The sequence below is a fragment of the Pongo pygmaeus genome, chromosome 2, assembly GCF_028885625.2.
Source record: "Pongo pygmaeus isolate AG05252 chromosome 2, NHGRI_mPonPyg2-v2.0_pri, whole genome shotgun sequence".
Taxonomy (NCBI): Eukaryota; Metazoa; Chordata; class Mammalia; order Primates; family Hominidae; genus Pongo; species Pongo pygmaeus.
The window spans coordinates 57,897,368-57,916,278 of record NC_085930.1 but is presented as its reverse complement, the minus strand read 5'-3'; the positions used below and the strand labels follow the sequence as shown (position 1 = coordinate 57,916,278).

The following is an 18,911-nucleotide window of genomic DNA, read 5'->3' as shown; positions in this document are numbered from 1 at the left end:
AGTTGGATCCAATTAGTTCCCCATTCTCCTCTGGGTTTTATGTTTTGCCAGGTTCTTTCAGGCCTCCCCAGGCATGGGCATAGTTTTCTAGTCATCCAGGAAAATGTGGGGAGGTTATCTAGTCTTTCTATGGTGCTCTCATTTCCAGGATCTCCCCATTAGATTTCTGCTGGTCTTCTGCTCACCCTAGCTGGGTCTGCACTTTCAGGCTAGCAAGGATTTTCCCCATTCATTTTTCTACTGTGCTTATCATATTTAGCATATAAAGCCACAGCCTTTTGCCCTGGCTTCAAATCAGCTTTGCCCCTCTGACAGCAAACTGCTGGTTTCTGACCAGCTTCATGCTTAATGGGAGCAGCTTAGGCAAGAAGGCTACAGGCTTTCATGTTTCTTACCCTCAGCTTTAGAAATTTTTGAAAAATAAATACTTCTTAATTTGTTTTCTTCATCTGGTAAATTTCTGGAGCTCTGAAGTAACTGTTTTGGACTATTTTGTCTGGTTTTATACTTTTATGTGTGTGTGTGTGAGTGTGTGTGTGGAGAAGATTCACTGACTCTTCATACTGCCATGGCTAGAAGTCCCTCTGGTTCATTCTTTGTGGAGAATGATCTTTCAAGATGTAACAAGAAACACAAAACTGTTTAATTGCCCTGATTTAGTAAGTCTATTTGAGGGAACTGTTTGTCAAGGAAACAACCCCAAATCAGCCAAACAACAAACCAAAAAATGTGTACAAGATTGTCATAGCTGCATTGTTTGTGCTAATGACAAATTAGAAATAACTTAAGTGCTCAGCATTTGGAAAGTGGTTAAGCAAATTATAACATCAACATGATAAAATACCACATGAACTTCAAACATGATTCTGTGTGGACTAAGGCAATATACATTATCAGTTTATACATGCTGATTAGAACTACGTGTTTATTTATTCTGATAAAGATATGAAGTGAATTTTCACAGAGGGTTTAATATTTAAGTAATTTCTATAAAATTACTTAAATTTATTATTTAAAAATTAACATAATTGGGGTTTCCTCCTTTATGCTTAAAGTGTTTATATCTGCTGTGAACATAGAACTTAGACATATCACTAGATTTTAAAAGTCAATTTAATATTTTGCCTTATATTTGTTATGTTTGGCATTTTTAACATGCACGATGCATGCTTGTTTGTTTTATGAGTAGAGGCTTGATAAAGTAAAATTGCCTGCCTAGTTGTAACTTCCTAGTATTTCTAGCATGAGAAACTGTCCCTTACCCCTCGACAAGTTTGTACAACTTGCTTTTTCCAGCAAAATCTGAGACAAGAAAAAAAATTCCTTTAGTCACTTTGGAAGAGTTTTGAAACCCTAGCTATTGAGAATTATGAATAATTGTCTATTTTGTAGTACCTATTCAAAGAGTCATTGAGCATCTTTGCATAAATTCTCCCTTACATTGCTGATATATAAAACAGCATTGTGGCTGCCTAGAGGACAAAACTTTCCTACTACTTCTGCCCAGGTTCCTCAGAACACACACACACACACACACACACACACACACACAAAATTCCCTTTACGTCCAGTAAAATTGAGGTTGTATAAGATCAAGTGTTGTAAAAGAGTGAACTTTAATAGGTGACAGATCTCAGAGAGAGGCAAAAATATAAGTTCTTAACCAGTAGTGTTTCTTCTTTTTTTTTTTGAGACAGAGTCTTGCTCTGTTGCCCAGGCTAGAGTGCAGTGGTGTGAACTTGGCTCACTGCAACCTCAGTCTCCTGGGTTCAAGCAATTCTCCTGCCTCAGCCTCCCAAGTAGCTGGGATTACAGGTGTGTGCCACCATGCCCGCTAATTTTTTGTAATTTTTTTAGTAGAGACGGGGTTTCACCATGTTGGCCAGGATGGTCTCGATCTCCTGACCTCATGATGCGCCCGCCTTGGCCTCCCAAAGTGCTGGGATTACAGGTGTGAGCCACTGCGCCTGGCCTAGTGTTCCTTCTTAATAACCAAGAGGGCAACTGTATTTTACTAAGCCTATGTTTGCCGTTAATTAAATTGTTAAAATTAAACAATTTTTAAAATAATTGTTATGATTGCCACTAATTAAATTGTTAAAACTACACAATTTAACATGCTGAATAGACATAGAAGGTTTTTGCTGTTGTAGAGCTTACATTCTAGTAGGGGAAGACGTATGATAAATAAGCAAATACACACTGTGATGTCAATAAGTGATGAGTACAAAACTAAACAAATAACCAATTTAATTAAATTGTTAAAACTATACAATTTAATTAATGGCAATCATAACAGAATTATTTATTTTTTGAAAGGTAATAGAGCCATCCATTCAGATCAATCTTGCAGACTTTATTTTAATCCATAATTATTAAGGAGACTTTTACTGAGCACTTCCTATACACAAATTTCTAAATGCCTAGAGTCGGGATTTAGAATATAAAAGAGGATCCTTATCCCTGAAGGTATAGAGGTAAAAAAAGATAAGCATAATACTTGGAGGCACATGATGAATGCAAATAGATGTTGAGAGGATGAAGTCTTCTCAAGGTGTAGAATGATTTATTCATTCACTCACATGTATGGAACACCTCGTACATTCCAGACACTGTCCTAAGTGCTGGGGGAACATGCTGAATAGAAATAGAAGGTTTTTGCTGTTGTAGAGCTTACATTCTAGTAGGGGAAGACATATGATAAACAAGTAAATACCATACTGTGATGTCAATAAGTGATAAGTATAATGAATAATAATAAAGAGAGACCAGGGTGGGGAGGAAGATGCACTGTTTCAGATAGGTTTATTAGAAAAGATCTCACTGGGAAGATGATATTTTAATGGGGAACTGAATTGCATGAAGCAGTGAGCCATGCAGAGAGGTAGAAGAATTCCAGGTAGAGGACCTGGCATGTAAAAAGGTCCAGGTGGGAACTGGACTGGCAACTCATCAAGAATGGCAGAGGCCCAGTAGTGACTGGAGAGCAGTGAGCCAGGGAAGAGAGTTGAGAGGGGTCCAGTGAGGAAAGTCGGGGATGGTGGGGGCAGTGTATAGGGCCATGTGGGCCATTGTGAGTGTAATGGAAGACTCTGAAAGTTCTAGCTACAGCTACAATGTGACCAGAGTCAGGATTTAAGAAGATCACTGGCTTTTAGAGGTAAGAGAGAGAGCCAAGGCCAATTTGGAGGTGTATTAATTAGGGTAGGCTAAACAAATAACCAAAAAATGTTATTTAATTGCTTTACAGTTCAAGAAGGGTGTTCCAACTCCATGGGAGGCTGTGCTCCATGCATCCACTCAGGGATTCAGGCTCCTGCCATTAGTATGACTTCACTGTGCCCTCGGACCTAGTCGTGCGCAGAGTCAAGACTGTGTTACCACATTCAGATTTCAGGCAGAGGAAGGGGAAAGTGCACAGAGAAGAGGCACACATTCTCTTAAAGACTTTGGGCCAGAAGTGGCACTCACTGCTTCTGTTCACATTCTGTTGCTGAGAACTTAGTCACATGGTTACACCTAACAGTGAGAAATCCTGGGGACTGTACTCTAGCTGTGATCTGTACCACAGGAGCCCGTTGCAGTAAATGGATGAAAGATGAAAGTGGGTTGGACTAGGATGGGAGCAATGGAGGCAGTGAGGAGTCATTGTATTCAGAATATATTTTGATAGTAGAATCAACAAGGTTTATGGATGGAATAAGTATAGTGTGAGAGAAAGAAGGGAGTCAGGATGAATCTTACATGTGTGTGTAAATGGTGGTGTTATTTATTCAAATGAAGATTTGAGGTGAATAGATTTCTGTGTTAGTCATGTTAAGTTTAAGGTGCTTATTAGCCAACTAATGGGTGATACTGAGAAGACAATAAGCATTCAAAACTTAAGTTCAAGGGAGAGGTCGAGGATGATGTAAACTTGGAGTCATCAGTATATCAGTAGCATTTAAAGCCATGAGACTAGAAGAAATCTCTTAGGAGTGGGTATACATGGAAAAAAGGAATGCTGAAGACTGAATGTTGGAATACTCCAATATTTTCAGGCTGAAAGGAGGAGGCGAGCCAGCAAAGAAGACTGAGAGAGTGGGCAGTGACATAGAAAAATCAAGAGAGTGAGGCATCTTAGAGGAAAAATTGTTTCAAGAAGGAGAAAGTGATCACATGTATCAGATGCTGCCTGAAAGATCAAATGGGATGAGGACTAGGAGTTGACCACAGAATTTGAAAAGATTCAAATCATTGGCAACTTTGGTAAGAGTAGTTTTAGTGGAAAAGTGGATACAATCATAAGAGTGGGTTGGGGAAATAATGGGATATAGAGACTGCATAGGCAATTCTTTTGAGGAGGTTTGCTATAAGGGAGACACAGAAATAGGACAATAACTAGGGGTGACCTGTAGACATTTGTTTAGGTGGGAGAGATGACAGTATATTTGTATTTGATGGGAATGATTCAGTAGGGGACAGAAAAATTGATGATGTGAGAACAAAGTCCTTGAACAGCCCAAAAGGGATGGGATCCTGGCACAAGTGGAGGGATGGGCCTTAGTTAGGATCAGAGGCTGTTCATCCACCATGAAAGGAAGGAAGGCAGAATAGATGGTATAGATGCAAGTGAATTGGCTAATTGGGTGATGAGAGAACATGATAAGTTCTCTTTGGAGAAGAGAGCTTGTAAATTTGTTCTGTCGGAGAGTAGGAGGATGAGTTGCCTAGGTATGAGGCTGCTGAGTAATGCTGAAGCATGGGAGCAGATGTGTATGTAGGTAAGAGGTTAGGGAAAGCGTGAGGTAGGTGATGGAAATCAAAAACATACTAAGGCAAATTATCTAAAGGTCCCTCTGTAGACTATGAATGGTTGGAATGAGGAACAGCAGAGCAAATGAGCTTAACATTGTTTTTAAAGGAGGTTATGGGCTGAGAGTAGATTGCTTAAAGTCATGATTTAGGAAGTGTAAGGTTACTGTTAATGACACACCGCAAGTGCAGCTAAGGGAGTTGATGGTTGAGATGAGCGAAAGAAAAGATTATTAGTATGAGGATTTCAAGGAATCAAGAAAGAAGGGCTTTGGATGAGTTTTTTTTGTAGAAGTCACCAAGGATGACAATGGATGCTGATAGAGAAAAAGATGGTGAGCCAGGGGCTGAAATATTTAACAAGCAAGAGAAGAATGACAAGTTGGTAAAAGACTGTAATGATAAAGGGTAGGGTGTGAAATAGTCTGATGGCATGTGCTTCAAAGGGGCTAGGTCATAAAGCAACAGTGACCAGAGAGGATGGGAGACTTGGACTAGGAATACTTAGTGAGTTCTGCTACATGCCAAGCCTTAGGCTCAAGATGGATGTGGAACCTACCCCCATGAAGCATATAATCCAGTGGGCATAGAAACATGTAAATAAGTATACAACTACAAATGATGGTAAGTGCTGTGAAGGAAATGGGCCATAAGGAAATATTAATGGTATGAGGGAATATATTTAGATTTTCCTGTGGGGGCTGATTTCCCTGAGGAAGTGATAACTGAGCTGAGACCTGAGGGATGCATAGGAGTTAGATAAGCAGAGGGCTAGGGGATCCATGAGACGTTGATCCCAGATAGATTCCAGGAACCAACACATCAGGAGTGGTTGAGGTGTGGAAGAACACTGGTATATGAGACAGGATCTGGACCATAGTGAAGAAGGAAGGGCTGGGCAGAGGAGATGGCACAGTCAAGACAGTTTGGCTGAAGCGGAAATTTGATATTGGAGAACAGAGAAGGGCTACATGCGGAGCTTTCTACTATATTTCCTGAGCAACAAACTATGAAGGTTGAGAACACCTGAAGTTTTAGTGTTGAAATGAAGTATAAACATACTGCGAAGTTAATCCAACATATCATTTATTTGAAACATTATTGTGGTGTTCATGGTGATTAGACCATATTGTTAAACAATCTAGATGCATTTTCATAGTTAAATTGAGCATTTCTGCAGAAATAGAAAGTCAAATGCCTCATGTTTTCACTTATAAGTGGGAGCTAAATAATGTGTACACATTGACACAGATTGTGGAGTAATAGACATTGGAGACTCAGAAAGGTAGGAGGGTGGGATTGAGAGATGAGAAATTGCCTAATGGCTACAGTGTACACTATTTGGGTGAGGCTTACACTAAAAGCCCAAACTTCATTACTCTGACATTGAAAAATTATTATTATTTTTAAATGGAGCGCTTCTGGAACCAGCTGTAAAGTAAGAATGCAGAGCTGAATAGAACATGACATAGCTCTGAGAAGCCCTGTTGTGCCTGAAAGGTTGAGGTGGGATCATGCATTTGTTTATTTCCAGGCCCCTTTCCCCTCAGCCGTTTCAATTGCCAGAGGAAGGAATCAGAGGAGCTATTCTCCCTCCATCTTTCTCCTTCGTCAGTTTCTGGTTGATACCTGAGACAGGTCTAACATGAGCTAACTTTCAGAGTCAGAAGGTAGCAAAGACCATCTCTCATTAGACAAAAGCCAACCTGCCCTAGCAGTCCCAGTGGTCACACCTGGGAGCCAAGAATACCAGATGTCTAGTTCTCCCACTCTAACACCTTACATCTGAAAAAGAGGGGAGAGCTGGGTTTCCAGTTGCCCCAGATGACATATCTGGACAGTTGTGCCTTGGGCATCAGAGGACCTTCCTCTCTCCACTCTGTCTCTCTCTTCCCTTTCTTTCTCAGATCCTTGGCTGGTGGGAGGCCATAAACACTTCTTTCTTCCTTCTCCAAGAGCAAGCCCTGGGAGATGTCTTTTAGGCTAAGTTACAAAATTGGGGAAGAGGAGCTCATAGGTATTTTCTCCTAAAAAACAGTAGAGGGTTGATAGCAATTTGGCAGCCAAATCTTTGGCTATTTTTTAGATTTCTTCCTGAAGTCCAGGCTCCAAGAACAAGATGTCCAGAGAAGATCCACTTCTTTCTATACCCACATGTGCAACCCCTGGGTCTCCCTGTTGGGGGTGAGTAACTTCATCTTGGTCTCAGTTGTTCTTGGGACAGAGTTCAGGTGGACACATGTGTGATCTTGGGCTGAGGGGGAGGAAAGATGGAGGGCCTAATTAGAAGCAATGTGATTTGCCTGTTGTATTAGAATTTAGATGAGACTACATATGGCAAGATTACATTTAACGAACCACTTATTTTAATCAATAATTTCCTTTTTAAATAATTGTCTACGATAACTTCTGGGTTACCAAATTTTAAGGTACACTAAGTTATCATACTTTCATCCTAATTTGTTTCTTATAGGGAGGAATGGGACAAGGAGATAAGATAGAATACCTAGTTGATAGTTTTAATTAAAGAGTTATTTTCAGAGGGTATCTGCCCAAATATCTGCTTAAGTGAGGTTTTTTGAATTATTCATAAACTTCAATTATTCAGACTTTTACAGTGATCAGAAGTTGATGAGAGGGAATGTTGCTGCTGAAGACATTAGCCTTGTGGCTTGCTTACCATGTAGAAAGCCATTAGGTGATTTGCTCTTCCTACTCTGTTTTCACAGGCTGTTGGGTCCCTTCTCATCATGTTTGTGATACAGTGGGTGTATACCCTGGTTAACATGGGTGTTGCTGCCATCGTGTATTTCTACATTGGCCGGGCCAGTCCAGGACTTCACCTTGGTAAGCAGCAGAGCCATTTTGTCACTGGCTCCCTCATTCTCTTTACCATTCATTGGAAAAAAAAAGGTTTTGAATATCAGTTGAATGCCAACACTGATTCAGATGTGAATCCCATTTTCAAATAATTTAGGAGGAGAACTGTGACAAGCACATGAATGATTACCTATAAAAATAATAACTTAGTGTGAGGTTTATAAGATATGTAGAAGTGAAATGGATAACAATAGTCCAAGAGCTAGCAGTGAAGTGAAAGTATACTGTTGTAAGTTTCTTATACTTTGTGAAATACTATAACATCACTTGATGGCATATTGTGGTAAGTTTAAAATGTATACTATAAACCCTAAAGCAACCTAAGATAACACAACAGTTATAGTTAAACCAATAAAGGAGATAAAAAGTACTCAATCAAAATAAGGCAGAAAAAGAAGAAAAGATAATAAAGGACAAATGAAACAAACAAAAAACAAATAACAAGATGGTTTATGTATATGTAATCCCAGCAATATCAATAATCACACTAGATATGGGTGGTCTAAACACCCTAATTGAATGCCAAAGATTGTCAGATTGAATGAAAAAGCATGACCCAACTATATGCTGCCTACAAGAATCCTCCTTTAAATATAAAGATACAAACATGTTAAAAGTAAAAGAAAAGAAAAAGATACATCAGGCTAACACTAATGAAAAACAAAGCCAGGGTAGCTATATTAACATTAGGCAAAGTAGAGTTTGGAGAAAAGAATATTACAGTGATAAAGAGGGTGATTTCATAAAGCTGAAGGGAAAAACACATCAGGAAGACATAACAAAGCTTAACATTTATGCACTTAAAAACACAGCTTTGAAATATACAAACCAAAACCTGATAGAACTACAAGAAGAAATAGAAAAGTTCACAACCATAGTCAGAGATTTCAATACCTCCTTCCTAATAATTGATAAATAATTATACAATCAGTAAGTCTACAGAAGACTTGACTAACACTATCAACAAACCTGGCCTAATTGACAGTTAGAGAACATTCTGCCCCAAAACAGCAGAATATATGTTCTTTTCAACTATACATGAAACATTTACCAGGAGAGACTATATTCTAGTACATAAAAAATATTTCAATAAATTTAAAAGTATTCAAGTCAATTCAAGAACAGAGTATGCTCTCTGACCAGAGGGGGGAGTAATTAGAAATAAATAACAGAAAGATACCAGAAAATCCTTGAATAAGCCAGGCACAGTTGGCACACACCTGTTGTCTTAGCTACTTGGAGGCTAAGGCAGGAGAATTGCTTGAGGCCAGGAGTTTGAGGCCAGCCTGGACAAAATAACAAGACTCTGTCTCCTAAATTAAAAATTAAAAAAAGAAAAGAAAATCCCCAAGTATTTAGAAACTAAAGAATATTACATAACCCTAATTAAAATACAGAAAATAAATAATCCATGATTCAAAGAAGAAAGCAGAGTGAAATTACAAAGTATTTTGAACTGAATAAAAGTGAAAATGGAACAGCAAAATTGTGAGATGTAGCTAAGGGAAATTTATAGCATCAAATGCTTACATTAGAAAAGAAGATCATTTGCAAATCAATGATCCCAACATCCAACTTAAGAAACTAGAAAAAGAAGAGCAAACTAAACCCAAAGTAAGAAGAAAAAAAGGAAATAATAAATCAGAATAGATCAGAGTAGAAATTAATAAAATATAAAACAGAAAAAAATAGAGAATGCAAATGAAGCAAAAAACTGATTATGTGAGAAGATCAGTAAAATTGATAAACCTCTAGCCAGACTGATCAGAATAAAAGAAGAAGAAGCACAAATTACCAATACCAGGAATGAGTGAGATGACATCATTAGAAATCCTATAGATATTAAAAGTGAAATAAAGAAATAATATAAACAACTTTCTCTTGATAAATTGACAACTTAGATGAATTGGACAAATTCCTTGAAAGATACAAACTATCAAAGCTCACTCAAGAAGAAGTAGATATGGGGCTATTCAGGTCATCTATTAAAGAAATTAAACTGGTCATTAAAAACCTTACCAGAGAGAAAAGTCTATGACCAGACAGCTTTACTAATAAATTCAACCAAACATTTAAGGAAGAAAAAATACTAACTCTATACAAACTCTTTGGAAAAGTATAGACTAACATATCTCATGAATATAGATGCAAAAATTCTTTACAAAATTTTAACGAATTGAATGCAATAATATGTAAAAAGAATAATACACCATAATCAAGTGGGTTTATTCCAGGAATGCAAGGTTCATTTAGCATTTGAAGTTAGTCAATGTAATTCACCATATTTACAGATGAGAAAAGGAAAACTACAAAGCATTTCTAAAAAAAAAAATTAAAGAGTAAATTAAAGAAATAAATGAAGAGATATACTATGTTCATGAATTGGAAGACTTAATATTCTTAAAATTTCAATTATCCCTCTATTTTTATATAGATTTAACATAATCCCAGTCAAAAATCTCAGCTGCCTTTTTATAAAAATTGTCAGATTCTAAAATATTTATATGGAAATGCAAAGGACCTAATAGCCCAACCAATTTTGTAAAAGAAGAATAAGGTTGTAAGATTTGCACTTTGTGATTTCAAGACTGATTTTAAAGCTAAAGTCATCAAGACAGTGTGATGTGGAAGAGCTAGACAAGTGAATCAATGGATAGAGTAGAGGATTCAGAAACTGACCCACACATATATGGTCAACTGATTTTTGAAAAAGATTCAAAGGTAATTCAGTGGGAGGAAAGAATAGTCTTTCAACAAATGGCACTGAAACAACCAGAAAGCCATATGCAGAAAGTAGACTTCCACCTATATATCATACCATATAAAAATATAACTCAAAATGGATATTAGAACTAAATGTGAAACTTAAACCTATAAAATTTCTAGAAGGAAATGTAAGAGAAAAACCTTTGTGACTGTGAGTTAGCAAAGATTTCTTAAATACAACAAAAGCATGAAAACATTTATAAATTGGACTTTATCAAAATTAAGGACTTCTGACCTTCAAAAAATACTTTTAAGGCTGGGTTTAATTTATAGTGACAGCAGATCAGTGGATACTTTTGAATGGGGGTGGAGTAAGGATACCTGGGAGAGAGATCTTATGAAGTGGCTTGAGGAAACTTTTGGAGGTGCTAGACATGTTCATCATCTTGCTTGTGTGATGGTTTCACAGTGTACATATGGTTAGATGTGTGTATATATATATATACACACACACACAGACCAAATTGTACACTGTAAATACAGACACTCCTTGACTTAATGATGGGATTCTGTCCTGATAAACCAATCGTGAAGAATAATTGTAAGTCATGGACTGTGTTTACATGCAGTTTGTTCTGCAGATGTACCCAGGATTTGTTTTAATCGGGTAAAACACACAGACCTGGAAATGACTGTCATGAAGGAGGAAGATCGTTAGAAACAGGAGGCTTGTCCTGCCATGCAGGGCCACGTGGGATGGACCAGGGTTAGTTATGGGGCAGAAGAGGAAGAAGGGAAATCATGGCCTAGAGCCTTTTTTGGGTTTTTGTGGAGAGGAATGAGCAAGGCAGGGTAGTTACACTGTGTAAGGCTAGGATTGAATAATTTGAGTAATTTTAGCAGACTCTGGGCTACAGGGATGAACTATAGTTGTCTCGTCCTGGTGTGTTTTAGGGCAGGGGTAATATTAGCTTGGTGTGGGAGAGTTTGATAAAGAACTACATTAAGGGGAGGGCCCTGGATTGGTTGGTTTTATATCAAAAGCCCACCCACTGGAGAATTGTTTGCTATTCAGTATCTAGGAATTAGCTAGACCCTCCAGGATCAAGATACAAAATGCCAGGGCATCCAGAATATAGAAAACAAGAAAATATAGTCAATACACAGTTTATTGCCCATCAATTATTCCTTAATAATAAAGCTGTTTAAAAATACATTAGAGAGCCCTTTTCAGCAAAATCCTATGATGCTCCAATTTAAAATAAAGCAACTTGTTACAACTACTAACTAAATCAAATACCCCATAACTATTTAGGCAAACTAAAAAAAAAAAAAAAAAAAAAAAAGGTTTGCCAGGTGAGGTGGCTCACGCCTGTAATCCCAGCACTTTGGGAGGCCGAGGCGGGCAGATCATGAGGTCAGGAGTTCAAGACCAGCCTGGCCAATATGGTGAAACCCCATCTGTACTAAAAATACAAAAATTAGCCGGGCATGGTGGCAGGTGCCTGTAATCCCAGCTACTCAGGAGGCTGAGGCAGGAGAATTGCTTGAACCCAGTAGGTGGAGGTTGCAGTGAGCCGAGATCAAGCCATTGCACTCCAGCCTGGGCAACAGAGTGAGACTCCGACTCAAAAAAAAAAGGTTCTTCAGAATTAGAATAGTCTGCTGCACTTCAAACACTTTGAAAGAAATGCACTTCAAACATTTTAAGTCATGTGTGTATTAAAAATAATGATTTAGAAAAACAGTAATGTTAAGAAGAGGTCCTTATGTTAGCTGACTTCATGGATAGAATATATTTTAATTAACAGTGATTACTTCAGTGATTGCTTCTTTTATTTCTTAAAAAGTAGTTTGATCTTAAGAAATTTCAATTATTTCCTAGAAATCTATTCATAGGAAAACATGAAATCAAAGTTCAGGCCAATGTCCATCTAAAATTCAAATTATTTAGAATCTAAATTATCACACTTAAGTAGCATGAGTTAATAAAATGTTTATGTTTATTTTTTTCCTTCCGACAATCTCAAAATGTATTAGAAATCTTCTCTTTGCAATTGCAAATGCAGATCTAAAATTTATCTTCCCTTTAGCCATAAGGGCCCAAATGGTATTGAGGAAACACGTTATCAGCTGCATACTGTTGATATTTGTGGAGATTCTAACATAAGCCTCTTAAAATAATGCTATTTTCCTGATCACATATTGAACATTATCTAACCAATCAATTTTCAATCATATGTATGTATAATTTAGAAAAGCATTTTCTAAAATCACATTTGATTTGTTTCTCTAAAGTTATATATAATTTACTATGTGAATTTTTTTAAACCTACACCAATGGAGGAATGGATTTTTTTCAATTGATAAACCCTATTCAAATCTGTGTGTTTGATGTCAGGATTATTTGGCTAGAATCAACAACAATGTCACTTCAAACTTCAGCTCTAACATTTCTACATGTGGAACTATTTGATTCACTTAACATCTGTTAAAAAAATTCTTAAGTGCCAGATCCTGTGAGGTACTGTGATGATTATAAGGATGAAAAAGACATGTTCCCTATTCTCAGTGTATGGTCTAGTAGAAAATTTTATAGCGTGTATTCAACATTTGTCAGTATGGATCTTAAAAAATTTATCAAAGTTTTTAAATTCTTAAGACTAAAGTTAGCAAGTCTTCTGCATTTGTCTTTATAGCACTTTATCCAGTTTTTTGGGAGTGATTTTGGAGTTTGGAAATAAATTTTTGAAAGATTCACATGAGTAAAAGTCCTTAGTAGGCTGCTTTCATGGAGGATTACAATATTATTTGGTTAGACTGAAAAAGGAAAACATTTTTGTTAATTCTGTGCATGTGTGTGTATTGGGGTATGCATTCACCCTATTAAAACTGAGCTTCTACATGCATATGTAGAACCTTCAAAAATGGTTATGTATATGTCTTCCCTGCAGGATCAGCCTCCAACTTCAGCTTTTTCCGGTGGATGAGGTCTCTCTTGCTCCCCTCCTGCAGGTCTGTGCCAATTTGGAGCCAGTACTAGAATGGATGAGTGTCCAGAGTCCTGGGAGGTGCCAAGGGTGTCCCATTCCTGGCTGGGCTTGGGCCTGGATTGTGGCATGGGAACCTAACAACTGGGCACCTCCGGGAGACTCAGATGTTGCTCCTGTCTGCACTCCACCACACTCAGCCCCCAGATTCGGCTCATCAGAAGCTTCCTCTAGGCTCATGTCCTCTTCCCTTCTTATCCTCAGTCATCAAGAACAGAGGCTTTATTTAGAATCTGGTTGCTGGGGTGATAAGTCACTACTCTCAGTGAGTTTACAGTCTAAGACACATTAACATCAATGCATAATCACACACAAGATTAAAGCCCAAGGGAAATGTAACACCAGGACGTACATTCTTCCATCTGAGTCAGAGGTAGTTGACATGACTGGGTTGGGGACAATGCAGAGGCCAAATATAGATATAAAGCGGAGATCCTGGAGGATTTCTGTGGGACCTCCATGGTCAGATATACAGGAAAGGAGAAAAAAACTTTCCTGAGAAATAGAAGCCTCATAGAGAAGGTATATTTCACATGTGCCCTAATCTCACTCCTTCTCCTCCACTCTTGCAGTACCACTGCTTCTTACCTTTTAAGGCCCTGGGATTCTGGGGAATTACACCCACCCTTCCGTCCCCTTTCAATATCAGTGAGGAGCTAGAGCTGCAGGCTGGGAAAATCCCAGGCAGAACCCAACCGAGTGTTCATTTGGTTGCATTTTTTTGGTTTGTTTTTGAGACTCTAGATGTCCAGGTTGTACTTGCTAATATTTCCACCCTGCATGTTCAGACATTGCTAGTGGATCTTGGGATCCTTTCCCATTGATCCCAGATGTAACTTCATAATCCTTTTTTCCCCTCATTTAAAAAATTATGGTAAAATAGGGCTGGGTGTGGTGGCTTACGCCTGTAATCTCAGCACTTTGGGAGGCCGAGGTGGGCAGATCACCTGAGGTCAGGAGTTCAAGACCAGCCTGGCTAACATAGTGAAACCCCATTTCTACTAAAAATACAAAAATTAGTTGGGCATGGTGGCGTGCCTATAATCCCAACTTCTAGGGAGGCTGAGGCAGGAGAATCACTTGAACCCGAGAGGCAGAGGTTGCAGTGAGCCGGGATCGCGCCACTGAACTCCAGCCTGGTCGACAAAGTGAGACTCCATCTCAAAAAATAAAATAAAATAGTGAAATACATGTGACATGAGATGTACCATCTTAGCCATGTTTACGTGCAGTGTGCAGTTCAGTGGCATTAAGGACATTCACATTGCTGTGCTATCATCACCATGCCCATTAAACACTCTCCATTCCCAAGAATCCTATTTAAGACAACTCTTCACAAACAATTGCCAATCTATTCAAGATGGCACAAGAAATAAAGCCTTTGTGCTGGAGCTTGGGATGACAAGAAGCAGCAGCAAGGGCTATAGAAACCAACAGGGAGAGGGCCCAGGGATGGAGGCTGGGGTGCATGGGGAGCACCCTGTCATCTGCTTACTTGGGCCAGCTGGGCTCAATGTCCCATGTGGAGCTGCAGAGAGGGTGAGTGATCTTTCTGCCTCTTGTCCTGTCTGATGCACAAGGTTGGGTGAGCCAGGTCACAACATTTTTTCACTGATCTCTTCTCCCCTACAACCCAGTCCTGAGAAAGAGTAGAGTTTAAATGGAAATAGATTCTGTGTAAAAGCTGCCTACAGATTCTGGAGCTGCCAGTGGTGTGTGGGTGAGACTATTTTTTTGCCTTGCCTGATTTACAGGAATATTTTTAGTCATTTCTGGTTTTAAAGCCTAAAAATGCCATGGGAGGTCACCAGTCCTTATGTTGTACTCTGAATTCCTAGGATTTCACCTTGGAGGTCACAGCAGTGCTATGTAGAAAGAAGAACGTACTAGGGGGAGATTATTCTTAGAAAAGGACAGTACTTTGGTTGGAGTAGAATCAGTCCACACCATTCATAACACAAACACCAGGCTCTGTGGGCTGTGAGGTGGGCGGCAGAGGCCTCAGCTAAGTCAACATCAAACTTATTGGCCTCACCATGGCTGCTGGGCGATATTTTGGGATGGTTATTCAGGAGGTTGAAAGAACCAAGAAAGGCTGGGCGCAGTGGCTCACACATGTAACCCCAGGACTTTGAGAGGCTGCGGCGGGTAGATCACCTGAAGTCAGGAGTTCGAGACCAGCCTGGCCAACATGGCAAAACCCTGTCACCAGGCATGTGGCAGGTGCCTATAGTCCCAGGTACTGAGGAGGCTGAGGCAGGAGAATCACTTGAACCCAGGAGGCGGAGGTTTCAGTGAGCTGAGATCGCACCATTGCACTCCAGTCCGAGCTATAGAGTGAGACCTTGTCTCAAAAAAAAAAGAAAAAAAAGAAAAAAAAAGAACCAGAAAATGGTGATTTATTTTAAAATAGAGATTGGCCAGATGCACTGGCTCATACCTGTAATCCCAGCACTTTGGGAGGCTGAGGCAGGCGGATCACTTAGGCCAGGAGTTCGAGACCAGCCTCAGCAACATGACAAAACACCATCTCTACTAAAAATACAAAAGTTAGCTGGGTGTGGTGGTGCACACCTGTAATCCCAGCTACTTGGGAGGCTGAGGCATGAGAATTGCTTGAACCCGGGAGGCAGAGGTTGCAGTAAGCTGAGATCAACCACTGCACTCCAGCCTGGGCGATAGAACGAGACTCTGTCTCAAATAATTAAAATAAAATAAAAAATAAAAATAGAGATTGGTAGCTGTGTTTCTGCTTTGTAGTTTTGAGTTCCCCTCCCAGTCCCCAACTATAACCCCCAAAATGCTCTTCAAAACCAAAGAAGAAGAAGAATGTAAGATGTGTTTTGGCAGAAGAATTTGGCTAGGTTACTTCCTCTGTTATGCCTACAATTCCCATGAACTATGTGAAGTTGAACCTGTCATTGAGAAGGCTTTCTTTCTGGAAGCACTAGCAACTGTCCAAATGAGGATTCGAAAGTCATTCTAGACTAGAGAGTGAAGTGTTTTACTTCTCCAGACTCAGAAGAATGTAATGGTTTCACCTAAAAAATCAAAACAAAAGCATTAGCAAAAACACTTACATGTTGACTGGTATGACATTTTTGTCACCTCCTAACCTTTTTGGAGATTCAGCCTTTATAGAAGTTAATTCAGTTCTTAAGAATCCTCAGAGACCTATATAATTTATACATGTTCTCAACAACTGGCTGTAATGCCATAGTCATGTGATCTGAACTTCTATAGCAGGACATTTGGCCAGAGTCCGTTGAAACTTTCTGTTTAAGTTCCACAGATCTAGAACATTAGATTTGTACCTTTTTGCAACTCTCAAATATATTCCATATTCAAACAGTTGAACCTTACTACTCATAAAGTAGATGATTCTTTTAGAGTAAAAATTTTAAGAGGAAATCCATGTCTAAGGTATGACTTAAGGACCTAACACAGACTATAGGAACTGGAAGAGACCTGGGAAGATGAGAAAATAGAGACACAAGAAGGTAAAGAGGCTTCTGGAGGCCACCTAGCTGATTAGGGACAGAGCTGTGACTGGGTCTGCCTTCTGTAGCAGCTGCCTGGACAGCCAGCCTGAGCTTTCCTCCTTTCTTCCTCTTAGCACTTTCCCTATGCATCCCTAACATTTTTCTTTCCCAGTCTACCCCGACCGAAACTGTATGCAGAGACTCCAGAGACAGTGGAATCCATATGGGACTTGCTCTTCACTTGAGGCCACCTTGGTGTCAAAAGCCTTTGCAGTCCCTCTTAGCTGCTTACTGTGTGAGCCTTAGCTCTTGAAATCACTCCTTATTCAACTTTCTTTTCAATACATCTACGAGAATTTTCTCTTTCTACTCTTGTCAATTTTCCAGCCTCTCCATTCCATTATTTTTGACAAAAAAAGCAAAGAAAAGCTACAGAGCCCCAACATGATACCATTTGGAAGGCAAAACCTCTCTTTGTTGGTTATTTCCTATCAGGTAGGTACAGCTTTATACTTTTCTACTTAGGGAGGGTAAATATCACTCTCTGTCTTTTTATTTTATTTGATACTTTGTATTTCTCATGCTTTGAGTTCATATATACTTGTACATATACCTTTCAACAATTATGTTTTAAACATTTAAATACATGTGTGTTTACAAATAATTTCTTTATGCCCAGTAGACTCACGTCTATTGTTCAGTCTCTGTTCTGTCCTTCTCACCATCCTCTGTGTCTCTCTCACTGCAGGAGCTTGCGGTCCCCTCAGGAGCAGATCATCTTGGCGCCGTCCCTGGCTAAGGTTGACATGGAGATGACTCAGCTCACCCAGGAGAATGCAGACTTCGCCACTCGGGATCGCTACCACCACTCCTCCCTCATGAGCCCGGAGCAGCTGATGCCTCACTACTAGATGCAGCGCTGGGACCTTCCTCTTTTGGAGCTGTCCCATGCACAGTGGACCCAAACCCAGAACCTTCGTGGGGCTGCTTCTCCAAGCTGAGAAACTCAAGGCCCATCCTCCTGCTGTCACTTTAGACAATGGAAATCTACATTTTTTTTCCTTTTTTTTTTTTTTTTTTTTTTGAGACACAGTCTTTTGGCTCACTGCAACCTCTGCTTCCCGAGTTCAAGCAATTCTCCTGCCTCAGCCTCCTGAGTAGCTGGGATTACAGGCATGCACCACCACACCCAGCTATTTTTTGTATTTTTACTGGAGACAGGGTTTCACCATGTTGGCCAGGCTGGTCTCGAACTCCTGACCTCATGATCCACCCGTCTCAGCCTCCCAAAGTACTGGGATTACAGGCATGAGCCACCATGCCTGGCCAGAAATCTACGTTTTCTTAGAACATGTGGAAGAAGGAAAAAGACAAAAAAGGAAATCTGGATTCTGAGGACCACGTCTCACCCAGGGTGACATCAGGAATGGTGCTAGCCTCTGCAACACAACACCCAGTCTGAAGAGCTCTACACAGGTACTAAGACTAGCAGGGGACACCAAGACTCCCAGGTGTGGAGAACTAGAACTGATCCACAACCAGATTGCTTGTGCAGAGGGCCACAATAAGTGTATGTTTTATATTTTATTGTATTATTTATTTTTGAATAAATAATACACTCACACGGTTCCACACCCAAAAGATATATAGAGTGAAAAGTCTCCCTCCAATCCTTATTCTCTACTTGCTCAGCTCCTGTCTACCCTGGCCTAGAGGTAACCACTGTTCTCATCCATACATCCAGCATTTCTTTATGGATATACAAGCAAATGGGAATGTAGAGTCTCACATTCTCTATACACAAAAGTTAGCATGTTATACACATGTTCTGCACCTTTTTTCCTTTAACAATCTATCTTGGAGACATTTCATATCAATTCATATGCCATTTCTTCATTTATTTCATTGTATAAATGTGTTATAATTTATTTCACCAGTTCCACAATGATGAGCATTTGGATTCTTTCCAATCTTTTGCAATGACAATCAGCTCTGCAGT

General features: G+C 39.4%; 1 protein-coding gene across 3 annotated transcripts in view; it reads left to right on the top strand.

Annotated features, from left to right (window-relative positions):
• Positions 1-18,555, top strand: part of SLC12A8 (solute carrier family 12 member 8) — a 134,489-nt gene extending 115,934 nt beyond the window's left edge. For 2 of the 3 annotated variants that reach the window (XM_063661690.1, XM_063661689.1), the window contains 4 exons: positions 6,881-6,978; positions 7,524-7,641; positions 13,335-13,395; positions 17,661-18,555. In XM_063661690.1, the coding sequence (XP_063517760.1) occupies positions 6,881-6,978; positions 7,524-7,641; positions 13,335-13,395; positions 17,661-17,823 (440 nt within the window). In that variant the 3' untranslated portion in view covers positions 17,824-18,555. The remainder of the gene's footprint in view (positions 1-6,880; positions 6,979-7,523; positions 7,642-13,334; positions 13,396-17,660) is intronic. The other variant, XM_063661691.1, reaches the window with a different exon arrangement.
• Positions 18,556-18,911: the final 356 nt, after the last annotated feature.